The 27,648-nt window shown below is 40.0% G+C and overlaps 1 protein-coding gene across 1 annotated transcript in view; it reads left to right on the forward strand.

Annotated features, from left to right (window-relative positions):
* Positions 1-22,285, forward strand: part of Arl8b (ADP ribosylation factor like GTPase 8B) — a 35,158-nt gene extending 12,873 nt beyond the window's left edge. The window contains exons 2-7 of the mRNA XM_051203801.1: positions 12,148-12,228; positions 13,613-13,686; positions 14,074-14,167; positions 17,133-17,200; positions 17,468-17,538; positions 20,224-22,285. Of these exons, the coding sequence (XP_051059758.1) occupies positions 12,148-12,228; positions 13,613-13,686; positions 14,074-14,167; positions 17,133-17,200; positions 17,468-17,538; positions 20,224-20,273 (438 nt within the window). The 3' untranslated portion in view covers positions 20,274-22,285. The remainder of the gene's footprint in view (positions 1-12,147; positions 12,229-13,612; positions 13,687-14,073; positions 14,168-17,132; positions 17,201-17,467; positions 17,539-20,223) is intronic.
* Positions 22,286-27,648: the final 5,363 nt, after the last annotated feature.

The raw sequence follows: 27,648 nt of genomic DNA on the forward strand, positions 1-27,648 counted from the left end.
TGATCTACCATGCCTGGCACTAGTTTCTGATTCTTGTAGAAAGTTTTTGGTCATTTTGAGAGAGAAAAACTAAAATGATGTTCCTTTGCCATAGCTCACTATACATGTGTTAGGCCCTCCTGCTGAACAGTTTTCTCATCTCTCTGGTTTGTTTTCCTGTTGACAAACTTGGTTGTCATTACTAGCTCAGGCTTTTTGGATGAAGTTGATGCTCTTTGTCAATGTTGAATGTAGAACGTCAGCTGCTTTATCACCTTTACAACTTTTCAAATGACTATTGAATACAGTTTGTTATTGTCATGTTGTGTTTTAAATGTACAATGACCTCCCAGGCTCGTGTGTTTGAACACTTGTTCCCCAGCTGGTGGCACTCTTGGTCAAAGTTGTGAAACCTTTAGGAGATAGATGGGGCCTTGCTGGAGGAAGAGGATCACTGGTGGGGCAAACCATTTCTGCTTCATCAGGCTTGTGTCCTCACAACTGTTGGCTTCTGCTACTATGCCACATGTCACCTGCCTCCTTCCTGTCTTCAAATCATGAACCAAAATAAAATTTTTCTCTTCTGAGTTGTTTCTTGTCAGGCATTTTGTCATTTTTGTCATGGTGATGATAAATAACCACTACTCCTGTAAGCTGACACTCACTCCCTGTTTCCCTACGAGTAATGACTCTTGCTTACCTGGGAACAAATAATAACCTGAAATGTCTGAGGCATTATACTTAAGTTAGCATAACTTAAAGATTTCTATAATTTAGATTTGCACTTAAGTATCAGTTTTGGCCATTTGATTGTATTTGTGACCTTGATATTAGCTTTCCTTTTCTTTAAAATGAGGTCACTGAAATGAATGATTTGTTGGCATTATCATTATTATTACTATTATTGAGGTTACTATTATTAATATATGCTACTGGAGATTGGACTCAGAGCTTCATGCATTCTAGGCAAGCATGTTATCACTGAGCTGCATCCACAGTCCACCATCATTACTATTTTTATGAGTAGTATCCATCAACAATAGGTATTTGGCTAGTTGTAATTATGTTCCTTTCCTATCTCTCCCCTCTCCCCTTTTTTCCCTCCTCCCCTCCCTCTGTCCCTCCTTCCCTCTATAAGTCAATAATTTATCCATATTTGTTTTTTTGAGACAGGGTTTCTTTGTATATCTCTGGCTGTCCTGGAACTCACTCTGTAGAGCACGCCGACCTTGAACTTACAGAAATTCACCCATCTCTGCCTCCCAAGTGCTATAATTAAAGGTGTTCACCACTACTGTTTGTATTTTTATTTTGGAGACATTTCATAATGTAGCACAGGCTGGCTGTAAACTGGTGATCTTCCCGCCTACATTTCCTGAGTGCTGAGACTATAGGTGTATGCCTATAGTCTTGCCATTACACTTGACTTAAACAGTGGTGCATTCTTCGTAAAGACATCATGTATCCCTAAGAACTTTCTTGTTACTACATCTTCCTGAACTTCTGTTTCCTGCCACTCTCTACTCTGATGCTCGTAAGCAGGTTATAGACAGCTACTGAATAAATAATAATGATAGTATCTAGAAAGCACTCCCCTTTGGAATCTGCACCACATGTCATGACTCAGAATTTCTTTTAAGAGCAAATATTCACTGCAAAATAACACTGATCAGATTGACAGGGCTAATGGAATGGCTTTGTAGTTCTTAGAGATAGAGTGGATAGGAACCATTGAAAGAGAACCTGTGTCATCTGTGTTATTTTATGCAGCCACACCGGGCCTTGCTCAAGAGAGACTGATGTGAGTGTAGAAAAAACCTAGCTGTGGTGATTTGAATGAGAATGCCCCTGTAGGCTCATATATTTGAGTGCTTAGTTCCACTTGGTGGAACTATTTGGGAAGGATTTGGAGGTGTGGTCCTAATGGAGAAGGTGTGTTGTCACTGGAGGTGGCACTGTGGTTTCAAGATCCTATGCTATTTCTAGTTAGTTCTTTCTCTGCCTTGAGCTTATAGGTCAGAAATCATATGTAATATCTGAGCTACAGCTCCAGTGCTATGCCTGCCTACCTACTTGTTGCCATGCTCCTTACCATAGTGGCCATAGATTCACCCTCTGGAGCCATGAGCTCCAAATTAAGTGGTTTCTTTTATAAGTTACCTTTCATCATGGTGTTTGTGACAGCAATAGAAAATTAACTAAGACAATAACTGAAAGGTTTGCATTTCGGTTTAAAGTACTGTTGGGGGATTAGAATGTGTTCAGTATTTTCAAAATAATGTTTAGTTATTAAGACTGGTGAGACAGTTCAGTGGATAAACTCGAGTTTAATCCCATAACCCACGTATAGTGGAAGAAGAGAGAGAACCCACCCCTCAAAGTTGTCCTCTTACCTCCATTGTGTGCTGGGACATTAATGTCCTGCCAAGAACAATACATTTAAAACCATCAATTTTACTAAATGGTAGATGTCCAGTGCACACCCATAATCCTAGTTGATCAGGAGGACCAGAAGGAGTTCAAGGCCATCTTCAACTACATAGTTTGGGGCCAGCCTAGACTACATGAAACCAGAAAGAGGGGGAAAAAAATCAATTGGCAAAGTTCAACATTCATTTTAAGATAAAACTTTTAACATCAAATTGGTCTCATCCTGTTTCCAGGGAAATAAACGCTGTTGCTTGAAATTGCAGCATCCATTAGTGGCTATTTAGGTTTGCAATTAAGTAAATGTGAGAAACATGAGGAAGTCACCCAGAAACCATCCCCTAGGTTACTGTTAACCCATTGATTCCTACTGTACAGTTCAGGATGAGGGCTGAGATGGTTCTCTGTACAATAAAGTACTTTGCCATATAAGCTGGAGTTAAGGTGTGGATCATATGGAGAGATGGAGAGGAGGATCCCTAGGGCTTGCTGGCTAGTCAGACATCTAACTCCAGTGAGAGACCCTGTCTCAAAAAAATAAGATGGGGGAATGATTGAGGAAGACATCTGATGCTAGCTAGCCACTGGCCCAGAACTCTTAGGTTGCTTCTGCTGGGATTATAGGTATGCATCATCATGCCTGGCTGTCAGCCACCATGATCATGTGGACAGCCCTCTATTCTGTTAATATGCTGTAGTGCATTTGCATTTTTAGTTTTGGTGTTAGGTATCAGATCCAGGGGCTTTCTGAGGTTAGGTAAGTTTGTCACAGAACTGCAACCCCAGCCTACCCTTAGCACTTTGAGTAACAGCTCTGCTGGCCTTGCCTGTACTCCTTTTGGTTTTGGGTATTAATTAAGTACATGTGAAAAGGTGTTCTGTCTCTGGACTTCACCCCCCACACCCAGCCAAGTCTCTAAAATATGATAAAACATCTGCTAATCTAAATCTGTGATGGATTGCTTCCCTCTTGCTGCCTTCAGGATTCTCTATGTTTCTACATAGTTTGATGGTATATATCTTGGTGTAGGTTTCGTTGTGTTCATACTGTTTACAGTTGCCTGAAATTTCCACAGTATTTGTGTTGGTCAGCTTGGAGGTGTGTCACACATCCATTGAATCTCATTCACTTTTTGGACATTTTGGGGGCAGTTATGACATTATTACATGTATTTATAAACAATTACAAAATATCTTCCATTCCTCCTTCCCTCCAAACCTTCATACGTACCCCTCCTTGCTCTCTTTCAAATTCATGGCCTCTTATTTTATTAATTGTTACATACATATATGTATATACATATATATCTTCCTAAATATAGCCTGCTCAGTTTGTATAATGTTACTTGTATGTATGTTTTCAGAACTGACTATTTGGTATTGGATAACCAGTTGGTGTTCTCTTCCCTGGGGAACACTATTTCTCCTCTTAGTTGCCTGTAGTTCTTTGTGGTGTGTTGAGATGCTGTGGGCTTTCTTCCATCCCCTTTGGTATGATGATGGTTGTTGGTCTTCAGCCCATGTTTAGGCAGTCATGTTGGTGAGACTTTATGGGTGTAGGTTATCATGAGACTCCAGATTTCTTTTAAACCTTGTGGAGAAAGCCAGGTATGACACTGCCTCCTTGGAATCCAGTATTCTGAAAGTTGAGTCAGGAGGATCACCAGAATCCAGTACAAGCTAATCAGGGCTACTATGAACAGACCCTGTCTCAAAAGATAAAACCCGAAACAAAATCTTATGAAGAAGAGTGATTTGTTGTTTGACTTTGTTCTAATAGGTACTTGTCTGAGAATTCAGGCCAAGATGAGCCTTCTGTGATCTGCTTTGGTAATCTTAGTTCAGATTTTAAAACTGCATTGTGCTAGTTGGATGATTTCTTTATTCACTCCACTCTGGAAATCACATTCAGGTGCTGTTTACCCCACACTTAGCTTCTTAGAGCCATGTTTAGGGTTACATCTGTGCCTACTTGGGTAGGAGCTCAGGAGGTCTGGGGTCCACTCCCACCCCGTCTTGTCCCTGGTTCCAGATCATCTGGTTAGAGTTTGAGCATTAGTCTCTGCTTTGCTGCAGTAAGTACTCCCAGAACTCAGCCTGGTCTAAAGGCCAAATGATGAGAGGAGAGAGGGAAAGTCAACATGGTGGGCTTCCATGTAAGTCCTCTCACTCTGGGGAGTTTTCCTCCCTTCTCTTAGTAAGATTACGTTTGGTTTGAGGGGGAAATGTTAACAGTATTTTGTGCTGCCCCCCGAACACTTGTTGGACTGTGGTTTCTGTTCTGTTAGGATTTTCTCCTCTCTGGCTGTCAGGGTGTCTATGTTACAGCTTCCAGGCCTGGTTTTGTCTGGGCCATTCTCAAGACTGAGGGCAAACATTCTGGGGCATTACTTCACCTGTGTGCTATACCCCTGCACCATGGACCCTGTTCTCACACCAGGCAAGACTTTATAAGGAGTCTTTTCTGTTTATACCTGCTGTCAGTTTCTGGCATCTGGGCTGCCTTTGAGTCCAACTTAGAGACTGGAAGGAAACAAATAGCACAGCTGGGGAAACAGTGCCAGAGGGGTTGTGCTTTGAGCTCTGGTTTCCTTCTCTAGGTTGCCAGCTGGGACTCACTTTTGAGAGACCTCAGCAGCTGCTTATTAGCATGTGGGTCGAAACCCTTTGGGTTGGTAGGGGTGGGGGTGGGGTTGCCTAAGACCGAGCCACAGATTGGTAAGATTGGTAACAGTAGCAAAGTTAGTTATGAAGTAGCAATGAAAATAATTTTGTGGTAGGCCTGTCCTTCTCATTTGACTTCTTGAAATACCCAGTTCTTTCCAGAAAGAAGGAAAGCGCAAAAACTCACCTTTTTGTTACGTGTATGAGTTTCAGTCTATGCTTGGGTATGTAGTAAGATCCTGTCTCAAGAAACAAACAAACACATCTCTTTTAGTTGGTATCTGTCAATAAATAGTTGTTTATTAATGATACACTTAGTCTTGGGTGATGCATGCATACCGTGCTTACTGTAGCTCTCTAATACAGATTTCTTGAGGGTGTATGTTCGCATTTTTATAGCTAATCAATGTTCCTGAATATTTGAAAGTGCTGCACATGGGGATGCTTCTAGGTTAGTTGAGTACCAAAATGAATTTACACATAGGCAAACTGAAAATTCTAGGCAGTTTTTTGGGTATGGATTTAGTGAAACCATATTCCAGTGCTGTTAATGAAAGGTGTCGTGCACACAGGAAGAAGTCCTGAGAGATCTTTGGAAATGCATGTTCCTCAGGGATAGAGGGTACCAGGAATGAGAGCATAGTGCTTCTAATTGAAATTGGGGCTGGAGAACATTTCCGTTCTCAGGAGTTGTCTTTGGAAAGGTTGTTGTTGCAGAGTGGTTCCGATGCAGCAGGCAGGCAATAAGAATTAATTAGTTGTTTCAGATGAGTTAGGATTGGAACACAGGTGTTTCATTAGTAGTTCTTATATACCATTGTGTTTCATAAGAAGTTGTTGTACAGAGAATTTTGGTCTTATGTGTTCATTTTGCATAGCTTAATGCTAAATGTAGTGAGGCTTTCACTTGGTTTTAGTGTTTCTAGCCAAAAGATCTATTTGGAATCCATGGCCAACAAAACCTTGCAACTAATCCCCTTAAATGATAATCAACATCCATAATCCATTGAATGACCGAAAACCACCCACTCCACCTTTTGAGAATGTGGGCATCATTTTCTCTAGATTGCTTCCTGTTCTCTTGGGGTGATGATGTTTTCAGGGGATCCTGAGAAAATTGAGATAATGGTCAAGTCCCTAGAAAACTAGCTGTAACATTTGTTATTCCATACTTGTGTAATGGGAAAGTGCAGGTAGCAGCTTTGAAGTTGTTTTGAATGCAGAATTTTGAGCAAACTGCACCAGAGGCATTCTGAGAGACTGAATCACCTGTGCTGCTTGTCTTCATTCGTGTCTGGCTTTTTCCCCCCCCCCCTGAAAACAAATTTTTAAAGGTAACATACATATGTACATTAACACAGTTCTGAAATGTGCAGTGTGTACAAGTCAGCTAAAGATGATTTGTTTTTGTTTTGTTTTATATTTGGGCAGATAAAGGCATCTTTTAACTTTTTAGTTTGTTTGAAATGTATAACCAAATTTTTGTTCATGCCATATGAAAGGATGACATATAATAAGTCATGAGGACTTTGTAGCCAATAAGATTTATCATGTTTCATCCAGTCTCAGAGCTATTTCCGTAGCTTCCGTAGAAGGATCAGCATTTATTTATTTATTTATTTATTCTATAGTTTTTCTTGGTTTCCTTTTTCATGTTTCTAGCCAAGATTCTCAGGAAGTTTTCCCTGGTTAAATCTGATCATTATTCATTTTGAAGAAATTCAGTTTTTGTTTGCTGTGGAAACAAAGGCACAGCCTCTCCCCCAATGCAATATATTTCCTGATTTCCATTTTGAAGCCAAGGTATTACTAAAGTATATAAACTGGTTTAATTTAGCAGTCCCTTCCACAATCCAGTGTCCCTCAGCAACTGCCGTTCTCTGTTCATTAGCATTCAAAACATTCAAAATTAACAGAGCACCATATAGGTTCAAATTCCCTGTGTTACAATATTTCCCATCCTTATGTGACTTATTTTTTATTACTTTATACTCTTTAAAGACTTTACTATTGTTTTTAAACAATTTATTTATGACTGTATACACATTGTCTTTTATTAGCATCTAAGCATATTTTTAAGCATACTTTATCTGTTCAGAGTTTTTTGGGGGCTGGATCTGATTTTTTGTGAATCTGAAGCTTTTTCTGATTGTGTAAGCCAAACCTTAACCTGCTAGGCCCTATGCCATATTTGGCAGCTGGCTCTGCCCCCTTTGGTTCTCCTAACTGTCCCAGCTGTGCCTAACTGCTTCAGTTCTGGAAAGCTGTTGTGTCTGTGCTGTGGCAGGCATTTCTGTCCATCTCCCAGAAGTGTTAGCAGGACCTCTAAAAGGAGCTGAACCTCTGTACTCTTTGAGCAGTGGGCTCTGTGTATGTGCTGCATCTGTAGTGGTGGCACACACATTTAATCCCAGCATTTGGGAGGCAGAGGCAGGTGGATCTCTGTGTTCAAGGCCAACCTGGTCTACAGGGTGAGTTCCAGGACAGCCCGTGCTACACAGAGAAACCCTGTCTCGAAAAACAACAAACAAAAAAGCCCAGCCTTAGCTTAGTCTTGTTTCTAATTAGTTCTTATAACAAATTAACCCCTTATTTTTTAAATCGACATTCTTCTGTGAGGCTCATTACCCCATCTCCGTACTACCCATCCTGCTTCCTACCATCTGGATGCTGACTCTGCCTTTCTTTCTCCCAGTGTCCTCTCTGCCCAGAAGTCCCGCCCCGTCTCTCCTGTCTATCTATTGGCTGTTAAGCTTTTTATTACACCACTCATAGCAATACATCTTCAAACCTGCTTGCCTCTCAGAAGCTGATCAGAGGCAAAGAGTGTCCGTGGGAACACTGCAGCTGTGAATAATTCAGTACCACGTGACCCAGTTTGAGTGTAGCTTTGCTCCATACACAAAAGGAAGGCAGTACTTTATTAAAGGGCATCTGTTAAGGGACAAAAGTGCTTATGTCTGATAGCTTTTGAGACAAAGAGGAGAAAAAAAACCAGAAGAAAGGGAGCAGTAAGCATTTGAAACAATGGGGCAGGAGCTAGAGCAGACACTTAGGAAAAGCAATTATGAAGAGACCCGTCATATGTTCTTTCTGTGAGAGAGTTCGTTAGTTTCCTATATCTGTATCTGATCAAAAGTAGCCTAGCTGGACTGAGGCTTAGAAATTTAGGCTCATTTTCAAATAGCACAATTAGTATGATATATGGCAGTTGTCTTAGTTTTAATTGCCCTAAATGAAAAAGTTATTCATATAACAAACATGTTTATGTAGAGCCATGTGATGTACAATTCATGTGCAATTATACACTACATTGCTGTTTAAATCAAGGCAGAAACACCTGGGGATGTGCCCTACAGCTTTACGTGTGCTTAGACATGTGCTCTACCACTAAGTAGCCCCCAGCCCCTGTTTCTTTATGGTGAAAACATTCAAAACCCTTTGTTGTTGCTTTTTGAAATGGGCAATATGTATCATTATCTATACTTGTCCAAAGGTTTAAATTATCTTTAGGGGATGTAAACCTCACCACTTCAGAGAGGGTTTTCCTGAATACCCATTTTCTCTTTATTATTACCTCTTTTGCATAGACTATATTAGTTCTTGACCAGTATTTTTATATTTGTTTCTTAGTTTCTCTTTATCTCCCATTTATTAAATAAATGAGAGACTGAATAACTGGGTGCATAATGGAAGAGGCAAAGTACCTGTATGGTTTATAAGATCACAGAGGAAAGAGCACAGTAGGTGCTTATGACTGTTTGGCACAGTTCTTTATCTGTGCATGCTGTCAAAGACATACCAAAGTGAGGCTGTGAGTAGCTGGATGTCTGTGACAGAGTATCCTACTTCTGCCTGTGTCTTGAACACCTAGGGAACATCTCTTTCATCTATGCAGACACCAAAGATTGGGAGTGGGCTGGGTGTAGGGTTTCATGACTGTAATACCAGGTTTTGGGAGGACAGAGACAGTATTGGCATAAGTTCAGAGTTAGCTGGGCTACTTAGGGAGAGTGTTTCAAGCAAACAATTGTTGTGTGTGCAAGTTCTGAGAATAATATTGAATGTAATTGAATGTACTAATTTCTGTTACTGTTAACATTTTTCCTGCTTGAATCAAACCAAAACACTACTGAACACTGAATTAATTTGTAAAATTGGAGTTCTGTATGCTGAGAATTTAAAACTATAGAATGCACATGTGGGTAACATAAGGTCACAGCACACAATTAGCCAGTGTTAGGCCTTGGGAGAAAAAAAAAATCTTATTTCTTTGACTGGTCACTGTTTGTTTGACCAGCACATTGTTGACCTCAGAAGTCAGTCAGTACAACTGAGAAATGCTGGTAGTTGGTAAAGTGTCTGGAATATAAAGTTAGTATTAACCATGGTTCAGAAAGATGTATTTCACAATGCTGTAGAGGACACAGTATGAAATGTGAAACTACTGAGTAATAGGACACTGTACGGAAGGAAGTACAGTAAAGATTAGAATAATGACTGAGTGCATAAATCAGGTGCCTTTGTGGAGTGACTTGGTAGCCACTAAATACTGAATGTTGACAAAGGGTAGCCATAATTCTGGCTGATATGTTAACAAAGTTATTAATTTCTAAGGGTTATTTGGATGTAGGGGATGAATCAAGACAATTTGAAAGTGGTCTAAATTCTTGATTTTTGGTATAGCACAAACCTACTTTTTATTCAGAAATACACAAAGTAATGGGAAAAAAATCGAGGACCCAGCAGTATAGTTAATTCTCTGTGTATGGTGTTTAGCATGCCATTTCTAATTGGGAAAGGATAGATCTAAAAGCCATGTGATACAATGGTTATTGCTTGTTTAGTTGGAAACAGAAACCTTCTGAAAGTACATATTCAGATTCCAAAGAAAGGAAGATTATTTTAAGTATAACATTTCTTTATGTATTGAGTGTTTGCACTCTGTGCTTTGATGACTTGCAGAAGTTGGCTCTTTCCCCCACCATGTGGGCCCAGTGACTGAACTCAGTCACCAAACTTGGTGGTAAGTACCTTGTACCCACTGAAACATGTTGCTGGCCCTGGGTGAGCATTTCAGTATAAAATATTAGTAAAATACTATTATAAAACATCTAATTTTAGTCTTGACGTAGATACCAAAGTTAAAAGCTGATAAGAGAACAAAGTTGATTCATATAAAGTTTTATGTTAAAGAATATTTCATAAGCCTCATTAGAGACAAAGTGCTTATCAGTAATTTTCTTCCCTCAGAACTACTTTTTTGTTTCAGCATTAAATTTTAACATTGAAACATTAAAAAATTTTATCATTAAAGTAAAAACCATTTTACTTTTGACCTGTCAATTCTTTGTGAAAATGTGTGTAAAAGTGAGAATTAAAAAATTTTCCTATGTAATATAAAAGGTCTTCCCCTGCATTTGTAAAGATTTATCTTTATTTATGTGTGTGTGGGTGGTTTGCCTGTATGTGTGTCTACCATGTGCATGTTGTGCTCACACAGTCCAGAAGAGAGTGTCAGAGTTTTAGATGGTTGTGAGCTGCCATGTAGTTTCTGGGAATCCAACCTCGGTGCTCTGGAAGACCAATTAGTGCTCTTAACTGCTGAGCTATTTCTCTAGCTCCCTCTCCCACTTTTTAATTGGAGACAAAGGCTCACTATATGTAGACCTATCTGTCCTGGAACTTGCTCTGTAGACCAGGCTGACCTTGAATTCACAATGATCCACTTCCTCTGCCCTCCAGGTGCTGGGATTAAAGGTGTGCATTACTATGCCTGGCCAAAGTTCCCTTTTTAGATTTATTTAGGAAATCTATAAGATGCGCAAGTACATATCCAAAATGTCCTTTTTTGTTTGTTTGATACACAGTCTTGGTATGTAGCCCAGGCTGGCCTTAAACTGTGGCAGCTCTTCTGTCTCTGCATGCCTAGTTCTGGGATTACAGGTGTTAGCCACCGTGTCTGCCTCAAAACACATAAATTCTATTCATGTATTACTGTTGTTTATAACTGCATATCCATGATATGTTTTGGGAGCATACACACCTTGGTGCACATGTGAAAGTCAGAGGACAACTTTTGGGAGTCATTCCTCTCCTACTTATGTGGGTTATGTGGGTTCTGAGGATGGAACTCGGGTTACCAGGCCCATTTAGCAAGTGCATCCCCAGCTCCAAAATACCCTTTTAAAAATCAGGTGTTTCCAATGAGGAAAACAACAGATTTTCATGATAGGGTCTCTCTGTGTAACAGCTCTGGCTGTCCTGGAAGTCACTCTGTAGACCAGGCTGGTCTCAAACTCAGAGATCCACCTGCCTCTTCCTCCCAAATGCTGGGATTAAAGGCATATGCCACCACCACCCAGCTTCACCACTAAAAAGTTACTCAGAAATCTCTCTCTCTCTCTCTCTCTCTCTCTCTCCCTCTCTCTCTCTCTCTCTCTCTCCTCTCCCCCCCCCCCCCCCCCCGTGTGTGTGTACGCACACACACAGAATACCTTGGTCAGTCTCATGCAGGCTCCCTGGTTGCTGGTTCAGTCTCTGTGAGCCCTTATGAGCCCTGGTCAGTTGATTGTGTGAGTGAGTGTTCCTGTGATGTCCTTGACCCCCCCCCCCCCCCAAGGCTCCCACAGTCTTTTCTCCTCCTCTGCAAGAATATCGAACTCCCTAAGGTTTTGCTGTGTCTCTGCATATATGTGACAGCCGTGCAGCTTGGTCTTCTTGTTAGACTCCTGACAGTGGGGAACAGGGGCTGTCTCCTTATTTTGTTGACTTTTTGATTCTATCTTCATACGGGATCACCTGCCGAGCCCTAACACATGGGAAGTGCTTAGTTTTACTGCAATTTGATATGCCATGTTTATTGGTACTCTCATAGGAGAGGTACCTTTTCCTGGGTAGAGATGGAAGAGGAGGGGATTGGGGGTGGGTGTGAGGAGACATTGGCCAGGATGTAAAATAAATAGATGAATTAAAAAAAAAAATAGGTACAAATGCAGTATTAATACTAGAAGATCATATGATGTTATGGCTCTTTATTATTGATTAATTTAACTTGAAATGTTTTATTTTGTTTAGTCAGGTCAATTCAGTGAAGATATGATACCCACGGTGGGCTTCAACATGAGGAAAGTAACTAAAGGTAACGTCACAATAAAGGTACGTCGCCTTCTCATACTCTATGCATTTATGTGTGTATTGACCTGCCCCTCTCTTTATACTTGATTTAAATAGTAGTCAAAGAATTTTCTGTTCTTATGGTTTTACCTGCTATTTATAATTCTTAAGTAATGGTTGGATTGTTCCAAAAGACTGTAAGTTAGTTATTTATATTTTCTGATAGGTTAAGTGTTTAAGAGTTGAAATGTTAAGTCCATAAAAGTCAATTAACCATGTGGGTTAGTAGAATTACCATTTGATATCTTGAGAATTCAGGCAATAACAGTCCTGTCTTTAGTCTGAGCAATGTTGTATATTAAAAGGTGGTAATTACGGTAACATCTTAGTATATTTGTGGTAGCAAATATCATAATCCAGTTTTTTTTCCCTTTCTTCATTATTAAGCCTAAAGTTGAAACTTAAAAATAGGAAAAGTGTAATTCATTTTTAGCATACTTTTTAGCTCCTGGACTGTAGGAATAATAGGGGACTTAATTTTTTTTCTTGTCATCCTGGTTTTCATTCTATAGTTCCTCTGAGTTTAGGCCTCTAGCCTGAACCATGTCACCCAGTTCTTGTTGACAGATCTCTTTGCTAAGTTATCTCTGTAGCTTTTCTGATGACACTAATCATTTTGTCAGTGCTTCAGCTGGAAACTTTAAAGAAAGTCACAACTTAGATTTTTACAGTGCTTAATAGAGTAGGCAAAACAGTGAGATTATTATGGAGAACTCCAAGGGAAGTAATGTTACTTACAGAATGATTCTAAAACTTAGGAGGTCCTGAACTGTTGGGGTTTTGTTGTTGTTGTTTTGTCTTGGCATCCAAGTCTGGATGTTGCATGTTTTCATAGATGTTAAAGTTATTATAGCTATCATGTATCCACGATTAGAAATATATTGGGTAGTAATTAATATTTAACCAAGTCATTGCTCAAGCAGAATTTTTCTTTACTTTTTTAAAATTTAAATTAGAAACATTCTTATTTTACATATCAATCCCAGTTCTCTCTCCCTCCCATGCTCCCCACCAGCCTCCCCATCCATTTCCCAGAAAGGGTGAGGCTTTCCATGAGGGATCATCAAAATCTGTCAAGTCATTTGGGGTAAGGCCTAAGCTGTACCCCATGTTTCTAGGCTAAGGGAGTATCCCTCCATGGGGAATGGGCTCCCGAAGTTTGTTTAGATCTCACATTCACATATTTAGAATTTGAAGTTGGGAAGGGGTTGAAAGATTTCACAGATTGAGTTTGGGTTTGAGGCTTTAGTACTACTTTGGTTCTGTAACATTTGACGTGTCTGTGACTGTTCTCCACTTTTGGTAGTAACTTCATCAATGACTACTTGAAATGTCCTTATTAAGAATTTCCTTGTTTTGATTAAAGATCTGGGATATAGGAGGACAACCCCGGTTCCGGAGCATGTGGGAGCGGTATTGCAGAGGAGTCAATGCTATTGTGTAAGTTGGTGGTGGGCTTTTTTTTTTTTTTTTTTTTTTTTTTCCCTCCTTTTGGTTTGTCAGTTTAGTCTTGGGGGGGGAAAATTAATACTTTCAAGGGTAGGCTTAATATCTCAGACAATAATTGTCTTTCTTAGCTAATATCTCAGTTTAATTTCATTAACATGGAATTTTAAGAAATCATAGAATAAGGGCTGTGTTGATTTCTATATTCAGCTGAGCGCTGTGCTTCATATTCCTAAGTATAGCATCTATTAATTAGTCTCTGAATAATTAGTTAAAAGTATTTATTCATGCTGATGTAGGACTTAAAGATCTGTAATCCTAGTTCATTGAGATTCATAGAGATGGCATGTTGATCATGTTGATATCTCTTTGTTTTTTAAGTTACATGATAGATGCTGCAGATCGTGAAAAGATAGAAGCATCTCGAAATGAGCTCCATAATCTTCTAGATAAACCACAGTTACAAGGAATTCCAGTAAGTTTGGAGAATCTGGTATTTTGTATTTTTAATAACTTTTTTTTTTTTAAATGGAGACAGGGTTTTTCTATAAAGCACTGGCTATTGTGGAACTTACTCTGTAAACCAGGCTGGCCTTGAACTCACAGAGATCTGCCTACTTCTGCCTCTCAAGTGCTGGAATTAAAGGTGTGGACCATCACTGTCCATTGCAATTATATATTTAACATTGAACCTGCCTTGGTTTTAGGATCCCTATTCCCCACAAGTACAGAGATCTGAAGATTCTCAAGATGTTTTTCATTTTCTTTTTTTGTTTTTTGTTTTGTTTGAGATTAAGCTTTATGATATAGCCTGGGATGGCCTCAAACTTGTGATCCTGTTGCCTCAGCCTCCCAAGTGTTGGACTAATAAGTCTGCTAGCAGACCCGGCTTCTTGGGTTCTGTTTGGAAAATGGTATAGTGTTCACATGCAAATTACATATTCTTCCATGTGCTTTGAATTAAGTTTCGATTAATAACAATACTTAATACAACGTAAGAGTTTTGTAATAGTTGTTGACTGTACTGTTAAGGGAATGATGGCAAAGGGAAGACTGTACATATATTCTCAGTGAGGTCACAGCCCCCCTTCCATGTTTTTTGCTTAGCTTCCTTCCTTCCTTGCTTCCTTCCTTCCTTCCTTCCTTCCTTCCTTCCTTCCTTCCTTCCTTCCTTCCTTTCTTTTTGATGGATTTCACTCTATAGTTCAGGCTGGCCTGCATCTAACTACAACGTAGCCCTCCCTGGCTTGCCTCAAATTGGATATCCTTCTGCCTCAGTTCCCAAGCACTAGAATTAAAGCTCTGAGTCTCCTGCCTGGCTTCCCATGTGCTTTTGATATGCAGTTGGTTGTAACCAGACATGGAGCCTGCTAATTATATTTGAAATTAGTAAAATGTCTTTTTTAAAGATTAAGAGTACTTTGGCTCCAACATTGTGAAATTGAGAAATTGAAGTTTTATCTTTCTGATCTTTCTCTACTACTTAACAGTATTTCCTCATGTAATTACTTATTTAAGTACTTTCGTTAAGAATTGTTTCTCACCTGGTTGTGGTAGCTTTTGTCTATAAACCCTGTGCTTGCAAGCCTGAGGTGCGAGGAATGCTATGAGTTCCAGGCCAGCCTGAAAAAGTCCTATGTTGATCTGGTGTGTGGGAGAATAATCCCTGTTCTGGGGTGTTCTTAAAAACTGGAGTCACTTTTGCCTAGTCTCTACTGGATTCTGGATAGTGTACTGTCTATAGATGCCTTCACTAGACCGTCGACAAACTGTATAAGCCCATTCAAGACATGGGCTTACTGGCCTCATACAATGAGTTATTGTTGATTTATTCTTTTACTCCTTTGGGGCCCGCCAAATAAATACATGGAATTTTATTCTTATCAATGCCAAGCCTTAGCTTGCCATGCTTCTGGCTGCCTTTTCTTAAATTATTCAGTCTATCTTTTGCCTCTGGGCTTTTTATTTTTCTCCATTTCTGTATACCTTTCTTTCCTTCTTACTCCATGGCTTGCTATGTAGCTGGGTGGCTAGCCCCTAATGTCCTCCTCCTCTTCTTTTCTTGTTCCTCAATCTCTTCTCCCCAGATTTCTCCTCCCATTTATTCTCTCTGTTTACCAGCCCTGCCTATCTTTTTTCCTGCCTTCCTATTGGCCGTTAGCTCTTTATTAGACCAATCAGGCAAAAGTGACAGCCAAAAGTGACACAGCTTCATAGAGTTAAACAAATACAACATAAAAGAATGCAATGCATTTTTGAACCATTAAACAAATGTTCTACAGCATAAATTAATATTGCAGATCTTCAATATTCTGCAACAACAATGTATTTTATCCATATTTCCCATCCACTCCTCCCTCTCCCTAATTCCTCCCCAGTCCAACCTCACCCAACTTTGTCCCCCCTTTAAAAAAGACTTTATGATCCACTGAGTCCAGTTTATGTTGTTGTATTCTCATGGGTATGGGACCATTCATTGGCGTGTAGTCAATTTATTAGGGGCCACATCTTTAAAGAGAGATGACTCTCCCCCCACAGAAGCCATTAATTAACTCTATTAGCTCCTGAAAAAACGGGGGAGGTCACTTATATCCGTATTTTCCATATTTGTATTTGATGTATTTGATTGACACAGATAAACCCTTAGCTGTGAAGATTTTTTTTTTCTTTTAATAGCTTGTCTGTCCTGAACTAAATATGTAGATGAGACCAGCCTCAAACTCACAAGTCTAGCACCCTCAGCCTCACCTGCAACTGTGAAGATATTTACATTTTGGTTATGATTTTTTTTTAAAAGGAAGTTTCAGAGTGTACATCATAGGCTTAAAATGTTTATTTAGTGTTGGGGATTAAGCCATTGGACATGCATATGTGCCATTACTTGTGTTTGGAGGTCAGAGGATTCCACAACTACCATATGAGTCCTAGGGATCTAACTCAGGTCACTAACTAGCCTTTGTATACTGAGCCATCTCTCAGCTCCTATAGTATCTTAGAGTATTTTAAATACAAGTTGGCACAGATTGAATTGAGGCTGCCTTGGTAGGAGTTATGCCATTTATGGATGAATTCATAAATAAGATCGGCTACCAGTCACTCAAGTGTGTTTTTTTAAAAGATATTTATTTACTTATCATATATACGGTGTTCTGTTTGCATGTATGACCTCAGTCCAGAAGAAGGCATTAGATCTCATTACAAATGGCTGCGATTGATCATGTGGTTACTGGGAATTGAACTCAGGACCTCTGGAAGAGCAGCCAGTGCTTGCAACCTCTGAGCTATCTCTCTAGCCTTGCACTCAAGTGCATTTTTATATATCTATATTTCTTTATAATTATGGTGTATATTAACATGAAAGTAGTTTTGGAATATTTAGATATTACATTGTGATCTTTTTTTTGTACATAAGATTTACTCATACTATCTTATTTTTAAAGGTACTAGTACTTGGAAACAAGAGAGATCTTCCAAATGCCTTGGATGAGAAACAGCTAATTGAAAAAATGTAGGTCCTAAGAAGAGTAATGTTGAGAAGCTTGTTGGTAAATTATAGACTGTTCTCTGTTTTTTAGGCATAATTTCATTATTTACTAATGTAACTTGTTCTTAGATGGATAAACTGGGGCAACCATAGAAGTAAACCTCTAAATTTTATTAGTGGGAAAACATTCTTTTGCATAGTAATGAAAATAAGTGAAACTGAGTAAAGAGTAAGCAAGACAGCTGCCATCTTTTTTTTTTTTTTTTTTTAAACCAATTCTGTTTCTTACAGGAACCTGTCTGCTATTCAAGATAGAGAAATTTGCTGCTATTCAATTTCTTGCAAAGAAAAGGATAATATAGGTAAGAAATGGCTGCTGCTTTTGGAAGAAATGAGTACCTTGGGGAAGGAAGCCATGTTTTTTCCTGTGCTGTAGTGAGTGGGGAGGTTTTGTTTTATTTGTTTTTAATATGTGCTTCTTATTTTTAACTGAGGGATTGTTACCTTAGGAGGCATGTGGCAATATATGGAGACATTTTCTTTTGGTTCTCATAACTGGAAGAGGGTAGAGATGCAGATGTTTCTAAACATCTCTCAATCTCTACCCCAAGAATTAGCACAGAATATCAGTAGAAGCAGGGCTGCTCTTCACTGTAGTTTTTAGGATGTTGTACTGTTCTTTAAATCCATTACTCCTTCAAATATTCTTTAATATTTCTTAAGTTAGAAACGGGAAACTTTGGGAGGAAAAATAATCTTTTATTACTGTCAAGAACTAGCCAGATAATTTTCTAAAGGAACAACAACAAAAATAAATGGCCAGCTTGGTATGATGGTAGATACCTGTTGTCCTGGCATTTGGGAAGCTGAGGTGGGAGGATTGTTGAGTTTGAGGTCTGCCTGTGCTACTTAGTGAGTGCTAGGGCAACTGTGGCTTGGTAGCAGGACCCTGTCTCAAAAAGAGAGGTGAGCTGGGGAGATGAGAGAAAGTCAGCCTTGGGTTCATTTCATTTATTCAAGGCTACAAGGGATTCAGCAGTGGTGGTGAGAATTGATAAGTGTTTGAGGCTGATGATGGCTTGCTAGGGTGTACTAATTAGTAATTTCAATGTTTTATGTGCAGTATTATGGAGGCTAAGGAAACCACTGTCTTTGCTAGATTCAAACTGAGCATTAATGAATTGCTTCAAAAAGTTTTGAGTGTACATGGTTTCATGTGTTTTACTGTCCTATTAATATAGCAGGGCAAGTGCTCTTGATCTGAGAAAAGTGTCCTGGAACCACGTGAGGAGTGTTTATTTCTTGTGACCCTGTGATTCTTTGTTCTGCATTTTTGTCTAGTCCTGAGAACTCAATTTTCTTTGGGATCTTAGCTTCTGTCCAGTGGCTATAGAGGATAGGCTTATTCTTTTAAGTTTCTTAAGTATGAAAATGTGGTCATTTTCCTTTCCCCATCTGATTTCATAGTGGTGTAATAAAAGATGTAGAAAACTTGTTTCTTGAGTTACTAAATTTTTGTTTTCCCAACTGTGAATAGTCACTTTTGTTCAGCTTCTGGCCCTAGTCTGTACTTGATAGGTGTGGTCTATAGTTTCTCTAATGTGTTTTAGTTGGGAAAATGGAAGACTGAAATTAATCTTTCAAGATTGGAAGATAGAGTGCGATATGTGAGAACATAGCTTCCAGGTAGTTAGTATTTTCAAGAACTCACTCAGGACAGTAATTCGGTGCTCCGACTTAGCTGGCTTCTCAGTCTGTGGACTTTTTCTGGCTCTCCTGAGCTACCGTAGTTTTGACTGTATCTTGATTCCTTGTTAGTTGCGTCTCTTCTTCAGATCTTTAAAACTAATGTCAGATCTTCTAGAACCTGAGATGTGAGCCACTTGGGAAGCAAGCCAGCTGTGCCTGGGCATGGTGGCACATGCCGTTAGTCATGGTCTTTAGGAGGCAGAGACAGGTAAGCCTCTGAATTTGAGGCTAGCCAGGCCGCCAGGAGATTCTTTCTTACCTACTCCCTGTAGTCACACGTGTAGTCCTCCCAGTCATGCATCTTCTCTATATACTGTGCTTATCGCTTCACATTCTCATTCCTTTGTATCCTGTCCAGTTGAGCGGAGTCAGTCTGCACATTGCAGCCCTCCAAGTTGTTCTGTTGTTCTTACTGGTTTGCTAAAATAAGCTAATACCTTCCTGTTTCAAACTCTTCAATAATTTCCTGTTGACTTGAGAATAAAGTCCTAATTGTTAGCACCACTTTATTTATTGAGCTCAACTCAAACACTTGTGTTCCCGAGGAGAATGGTTTTTAAAATAAATTTTAGTGCAAAAGAAATGGGTTTCATGACAGTTGCATGCACAGAAGTCATACTTTGCTCATAGTCTTTCCTCTCTTTTGTTCCCTCCCTGTCCTTCTGGCTCACTTCTTCCCCAGGTAGTTAGTTCTCCTATCTCTGCTTCTATGCTTTTTTTGTTTTGTTTTGATGCATGTGTATTTGTGTGAGATATGTGCAGATGCTGTAATTTTGTTCTTTATGATTGTCGTGGTTGGGCTGGCACATTCTGTGAGGCACAGGAAAGGTTCACCTCATGAAATCACAACAAGGTTATAAAGCCATAGTCTAGGCGTCTAGTTACGCAGTGAGTGGGAACCCTGTTTTCCTTTTGCCTTAGCCACGTCTTAGCAGCCCCCATGTTCTGCAGTGGGGCATGCCTCCTGAGACTATGCTTTTGTGCTTTCCCTTGTCTGCTGGTCTCTGTGTGACATTAAAGCCCAAATGATTAACTTTATCTTTATTAGTATAGTTTTTTTGAGGTCAGAGAGTCCTTTCATATCTTTGCCCTCCTGGCAGTTTGTGTTTAGCTCCTGATCTGACAGACAGGTACCAAGTTCAAGTTCAGTATCTAATAGTTTCTCACATTGTCATCTTGAAGCTCTGGTGGTGGAGTTCAGATGCAGAGGAGACATAGCACCTTGGACAGTTTAAGAATTGTCTGTGTGTTTAATTTTGTAATGCTGATTTCTTAACTCTCACTTTCCCTGCCTTTAGATATCACACTTCAGTGGCTTATTCAACACTCAAAATCCCGAAGAAGCTGAGACATCTTCTGACGTCTTCCAGTCCTTCTTGGCTATAATCCTAGAACTACTGTCCGTTCCTCTGAAGTACTTCCCAGAACATGGTCCTTCCTAAACCCAAGAAATTGCCTTTCTCAGAGTTTATTTCTCATGTGCACTGCTGAAGATGTATATTCCTATCCTTCATAACAAATCAGCTGGAGTTGTCATGATAAAGTCAACACACTAAAAGGCTTCACACACTTGTCTAGTGTGTAGAGGCCTCTTTCCTTTCTTTTTTAAAAAACACCCACATTTTTGACCATCTTAAATTAAGAAAATTGCATATTATCATTCTGGTCTTTCTGGGCCAGATTTTTGTATTGGTTTTCAGTAAATGTCTACCTATTTCATTACAGAGTCCAGTAGCTTATACTGGTACTGACTTGATGCAGCATGGATTTCCTAGAGCCACACAGTATTTAGAAAAACTTCAAGCCTGACTCATGTGGGATATGAACATAAAATGTTTGTCCCGTCTCACATATGCATGTGAAATGTAGACTTATACTGTAGGAATAATTGGTCTGCTAAGAGTTAGCAGAGGCACCAGGTCAGCACAGTTGGGTTGCCTACACTGGAGACTTCCTACCTGATAAATTTTAAACGTTCTGCTTTCTGAGACTCCTTTGTCTCCACATAGCATTTGGGGAGATGGGAAGAGTTACAGCATGCTCTTTTGTATCTGTCCAGATCATTAGTTTTCTTCCCCCTTTTAACAGTTTTTTAAAGGGATGGGAATTGAAGATTTTTTTTTTTCAAAAGTTTTCATGAATTTAGAGCATTCCAGCTAGTGTAATAAAACCCATTAAGAATGTCTGACCTTGTGTGAATACGTCTGTTCTTTGTCTCTAGTCACCCACCCTGTGCTGCTGCATGACACCCTTAACTCTGACTTTTTATATCCAGTCATGAAGTTGACTTTCAGCACAAAGGATACTTATAAACAGATTCGTAATTTTTTTTCTTACCAATGTAAGGTTTGGCACTCTTTTCACTAGTGCCCCTAGACTTCTTGATTGTGACAACTCTAGACCTGCCTGCTTAATCTAATCATGCGCAATGTCTACAGGTTGTTTAAGATCGGCCATGGAGAGAACTGAGGAACCAATGCTGTGTATTGTTCGCTTCTATGATACAGAGCTGTACAAAAACTTACAATGATCATATTTTGTAGCTTAGTGATGATCTCTACGTACATAAAGGGACATATTAATACTGGTTCATCTGTAAAATGTTACTCATGCCGATGTAGTGATAAAAGCCTGTGCTTACACCTGCTTATGTGTTGCCTCACACTGTGTGTGATTTGTCTCTTCTGTTAAGCAGCTCTTATGTCGACAGTACATATTCAGATGTGTTGAGCACTCCGAATGTAGTCAGCAGTAAGTTCTTTTAATGAATACCGTTTTCATTTATAGACTGCCATGGCCTTAAAATATTCTGTACTAATAACTGCACTGTGTTGCACAAACACTACTTGTTTTCTCCATTCACATTTTTAATGAGAATCTGAGCTTTATAGTTCTCTTTTCTTCATGGAAGCATGTTGCACTCTTCCCAGAGGATGGGATGGGTGGTTTGAATGAAGGGTTATTTAAACTTGTTCATGTAGCCTAACACGTGTAATGGTCACTGTGAACCATTTCAAAGAATGGAGACTTGCTTGTGCCTAAAAAGAGGGACTGGAACCAGAATGTGTAACTAAGTGGGGACTGCATAGGTTTTTGTTAATTTACTTATAGCTAAACCTTAATGTGTTTGTGTGTCTTTTTTTTTTATTGCTTTCCAGTATTTCAGGACATCTAAAAGCTACTACCAACATTTTCCTGTGCATAACCTCTGCATGTGAAAACCTAACAGTTACTGCAATTTGTAAATACGGAAATTTTTTTATTTAGGTGTGGATGCATTTTTTTTTTTTTTTTTGGGTCTGTTTACTGCTCTTCTCAGCTTTATTCAATAAACTTGCATTTTGAGGGTTGCATTGACAATTGTACCTTAAAATGTCATTGTGATGAAAGGTGCAGATCTTTGGAATGGAGTAGAAAGATAATTACTTGAAAAGGGCTCCACAGACCATGTTCGGGAAAGAAGTTGTTACCTCAGCTGCAAAGGATTAGGTTGGTGGGATGGACCAGGAATAAACTTTTACAACGTCTATGGAGTTCATACTGTGATCTCCTCCTTTCTCTCTTGCTGGGAGAGGAGTCTTTTACTAATAAAACTGCAGTGGCACTTGGTGTGTGGGCACTGAGGATTGAGCCTCACCAATGCTAGGCAGGCACTCTGATGCCACCGAGCCAATACCCTCTCTCCTCTATCCCCAAATTTAGGACTTTTAGATGGTAGGAGCTAGTAAAGAATTTTATTATCCAGTTAATTTAAAAATTTTACACTGCCAGGAATTGAACGTAAGCTCCACCACTGAGCTATATCCCAGCTTTTAAAAGAAAAAGGAAAAAAAAAAAAAAAAAAAAAAAAATCAAAGCTCTAATTAAGAAACTGAAATTCCAAGACATGCCTACTTCAGAGTGCAAACATCTTCATGCTCAGACATGCTGGGATGGCTTAACAGAGGTGAAGCCTACTAAACTAAAGCTGGGATCCCTAGCAATAGATGTTAGGCTTGTGTAGTAGCTTATCTAATCCCAGGACTGGAGAGGAGGGGAGCATGTGTTCTACTGGACTAGTTGAATCAGTCAGATTTGGGTCTATCTGAGGGATACTGCCTCAACGTACAAGGTAGAAGAAAATGGTTGAGGAAGATACCCAACATAAACCTCTGGGCTCCAAGTGCACACACCTACATACACACATGGGAATATATGTAGACAGGCATGCATACTATACATACACATGAAGAAATAAAAATGTTGAGTTTTCTACAAAGCCCCATTTTTAGTGTAAGGTATTTGGCCCATTTTGCTAAAATCTGAACTGTAAAATACATCTATATTTCTTAATGAGAGCCATTGAGAAATGGTTTCAGTAAGTTAGGCTGACATTCTCTGTACATATTGTCATTCTGTATTAGCGACTGGGTGTGTGTGATTTGACATTTCTATCACAAGATTTTATTATTTTGTGATATTGGTAGCAACAAGTGATGTAAGTCTGGATGGTGCTGGGGAAGACATTCAGAGTACACATTTAGCTTAGTTTAAAAAAAAAAAAAAATGGAGAGTTTATTTAGTGCTTTTATTTTCAGACAAGCTTTTGCTTTGTTGCCCAGGCTGGATTCAAACTCATGATCCTCCTTCCTCACCTCTTGAGTGCTGGAATGATGGGTATATGGCTAAAATAATAGATTTCTAAAATTAGCCTTTTTGACTATGACACTTAAATTGGGTGTTTTGGACCATGACAGCTTTAGTGTACTTTTTTTGTTGGCTGAGAAAGTGATTTCCTTTTGCATCTACAGTTGAATCAGGTTGATTAGGTCATTACAGCTTCTCATAAAGTCTGGAGGGTGGGAGCTTAAATGAGGTATAGAAGGTACCAATCTATAACATCCTGTTGGTCAAGTGCTTTACTTTGAGAATGTGCCATTGTGAGGCAACCGCCATGTTTGTTGTTTAGAATATTTACATTTTCTTGAAAACTAAATGTCCTTCCTCTAACAGTGTGCACTTCAGTCAGGAGACTTGGAAAGAAAAATAGTCATGCAAATAGTAGCCTTATAGACTTCCTCTACGTTTGCTGTTCTACAAGTTGGCAGCCCACAGCAGGTGTTTCCTGTTAGTAAATAACCTCTGCAGATTTCTGTTTAAAATTGAGCTATTAATAAAAGTGGTGTCCTTGTCATTGATGCTTCTTCTGTGTTCTTAGGGAAACAGGTCACTGACATTCTAGATAGTGTGCAATGAGTAGACTCTTAATCTCAGCAATATTGGAAATCATCCATTACACCATTTCATTAACAAGGTCTCACTCAAAACAGAGTTACCACACTTAGGTGGTGTAGATCTTCCAGCGGGAATCACAAGGGAAGAAAGATACCCCAGCCTCATTTTCCTGGGTCTTACAGGACATGGTGTCAGTAAAAGGGTTGTGGGGAAGAGGTCTCAGCTTAACATGCTGATGTAGCCTGATTATGGACAATCCCCCCCCCTTTTTTTTTTTTTTTGTTATTAACTGGTGGTATCCCTGGTGAGTTCCTGAAGCCCCAACTTTCCAGTCTCCCAAATGAGGAGAATTTCTAACTCAGCTTCTTAGAGTGATTCTGGCAGATTAGAGATCTGGACAGTAGTTAGACCAGACATATAGAATGCCTACTTGCCTAGTGACTGTGTTAGTGTTTTATGTGCCATCTACTTGAAAATACAGAAATTTTTACACACCCCCAGCTTAGTTTTAATACAGTGAAGGAAGGGCTAGTCATCACAGTTTACAGAATGATGCAACAACTTAGATTTGAAGGAAGTGCTGTTAACAAAGGCTTTACATTTGGAAAGGCATTTATAGTTGCAGGTGCTGTGTCAATTAAGGAAACTAAGAATTTTGGACTAAACTGCTTAGAATCAATATGTAACACTTCATAGCTGCTGTAGGCTCAGCAAGAATTTCAATTTTGAGAAACCTGAAACATTTAGAAAATACTTGCTTTCAAACTAAGGGAGGGATAAGGAGCCAAGCAGACCTCTGCCTTTGCTGTTGACATGGGGCAGAGAATGCCAGTCATTATTCTCCCTCCCTCCCCTTCTTTTGTCATCTGCAACAGTGAGTGGTCTGCCCTCAGTTGTTACACAATATGTCCCACACAATGGGTTATTTTGTTTCTGTGTTTTGTAACTTCATTTCTATTCACATTCTGCAAGGAGAAATTCAAATTACTTTTGGCTGCTATACCATTTGCCACACTTCACAGAAAGACTGAACATTAAGGTGATTTCTCTTTGTGACAGTTAAGTAATGAGCTGGGGGTCTGTTACATAATGTCAGTTCTTCATGGGTAGGTGCTACACTTGGGATAGCTAAAACTGGCTGAGAGAAAGTTCACTACTGTTATTTTTGGACAATGGACACACTGATGCTTAGGCTAGTCTTAGCCTTTTGGTCTCAAAGGCACCCTCTTGCTGTAGCATCCTCAGTAGGGCTTTGGGCATGTGTTGCTGTGCCCAGTTATCCCTCCCCCCACCCCATTACATATTTTTAAATAACTTTTGTTTTTTGAGATGGGGGACTCACCATGTATTTCTGACTTCCTGATATAAAGACCAGGCTGCCTGGAACTCAACAGGATTCTCCCTGCCTCTGACTCAAGTGCTGAGATTAAAAGTGTGAGCCTCCACAGCTGGTTGAGTAAGTTCATTTTTAATATAAAGTCCCTTGTTTACACAAGACATTATCTTGGTCCCACCCACATAAAGGTAACCTCTGGCTGGTGGGTGACATACCAGTTTCCTATTCATACAAAATGCAGTCTCATTAACAGGGCCAGCTGTGAGTATAGCACTGTTGTGTGAGTGTATGAGAGTTTGTGGTAAGTCTGTTCTTACCTTAAAATGGGAGGTTTTTTTTGCAGCTGAGGAAACAGGTGCGGAAACTAACTTATTAGCAAGGCACTCAGAGAGTCTGACTGGGTTCTCGCTGTCTGTCTCTTCGTGGTAGCTGCACAGTAAAGTCGTTTTTAAAATGAAAGTAATGACTTCTTATACCAGTCCCATGATGCTCTTGTGAGAATGTATTTGGAAAAATCTATCACCAACTTTTTCCTATTTTTTTTTTAAGCTGGGTATGGTGGTTCAAACCTATAATTGGAAGCTGAGGCAGAAGGATCACAAGTTGGAGGCAAAGAGATTAGAGAGTCAGATCCTGTCTCAGAACTTTTTAAGGATGTATTTTCTGATTAGATGCAGATGTCTGTTTCATCAGCTACATTCAATCTGAAAAGTCTTAAAGGGACAGTCGCAGATGCTCCACTTTCAGGGATTTCCACAAAGAGTGGAATTACATGATAGTGTCCCTAAAACCTGTCTTCTGGCACCTGTCGTCACTTGTGCCAGGAAAAGCATTTTTTTATACATTGACTGGTTTTCTCTAGCTTTTAGATTTTTTTTTTTTTTTTTGAGAACAGGCGCTGTCATCAGTGGCTGACAGCTGACTAGAGTGCAAGATAAATTTAAGCTAAAATTTGCACAAAAGTAGGAAACAAAGGGAATCTTAATATTAATTCACATTCAGTTTATGTCAGCTTGGGGAGGTAGAATCTAATAGTTCATAGTCAAGAGCTGGAGTTGGACTTCTGGAACTCTCCCCAGACGCCTTCTCCCTCCCTTCTTCCTTCCCTCCCTCTTTCCCCTTTTCTGCCCCCTCCCCCTTTATATACTGCTTGGGCCTTTGTCTCTCCCAAAATAAACTCTTAACAACCCCAAGAACTTTACTGTTCGCTGACTGCGCTATTGTACTCTGTGGCACTTCAGGAACTCCTTTGACCTTAAAAGTGGAATGAGACTGTCACAGGCGATTTACCTAAATACTCCCCATCAGAGCCTCGATGATTGGTGACATGGACCACGTTTGTAAACTTAGGGAAGGCAAAACTGATAGGTGCTCCCAAGTGTTGAGTCTTTACACGAAAGCCACAGTCCTTAAGAGATACAATATGTAACCTGCTTAATTATAGGCTTTAGGGCTTAAAGAGATTATACCCCAAATCTGCCCTACATTTCCTAGGTCGCTGCTGCCTTATACTGTAGAGATGATGGGAGGCTCAGGTAAGACTGTTATTTAAAATAGTGTTAATGAAAATGGTTTGGTGTTAGCCCCACCTCCAGCCCTATTGGGATAGGACGTGATCTCGGAGTATTGTAGACTGTCAAGCATGATTCTTCAAATTAAGGCGTTCCAATAAAAAAACCGATGGAGTATTGTCTGAGACGTTGGGCGTCCCACTCCCACCCAAGCTAAAAAAAAAATCTTTCCTGGATATACGCAAATCGCCTTTGCCTAACGGCCCAGGCCCTTAACTTTCTCACCCCTTCTACCCAAGACATGGAGAGGCTTTCTCCCACACAACCTGAGACCAATAAACATTCTAGGGGCATCATTTACCCGATCTAGGGCGGGTCAGGGGCCGCGTCCGTGACCTTGCTCGGAGTTCCCGTGCTGCGCTCCTATTGGTTGGAAGTTCTCTCTCCCAAACCTAATGAGACCTAGGCTCGCCACGCCAGCCCGACCTGACTCGGACCCGCCCAGGGGGCGTGGTCCTCTGGCGGGGCGGAGCCTTGAGGTCCGGGCGGCCTATAGAGCGGGAGGGAGTCCCCGGCCGCGCCCCTCGAGGCCGACCCGGGTGAGGCCAATCCCGGGCGGCCGGCGGTCGAACGTGGGGCCTGGCGGGCCTGGCCGGGCCGGG

The sequence above is a fragment of the Phodopus roborovskii genome, unplaced genomic scaffold (genome assembly GCF_943737965.1).
Source record: "Phodopus roborovskii unplaced genomic scaffold, PHOROB, whole genome shotgun sequence".
NCBI lineage: Eukaryota > Metazoa > Chordata > Mammalia > Rodentia > Cricetidae > Phodopus > Phodopus roborovskii.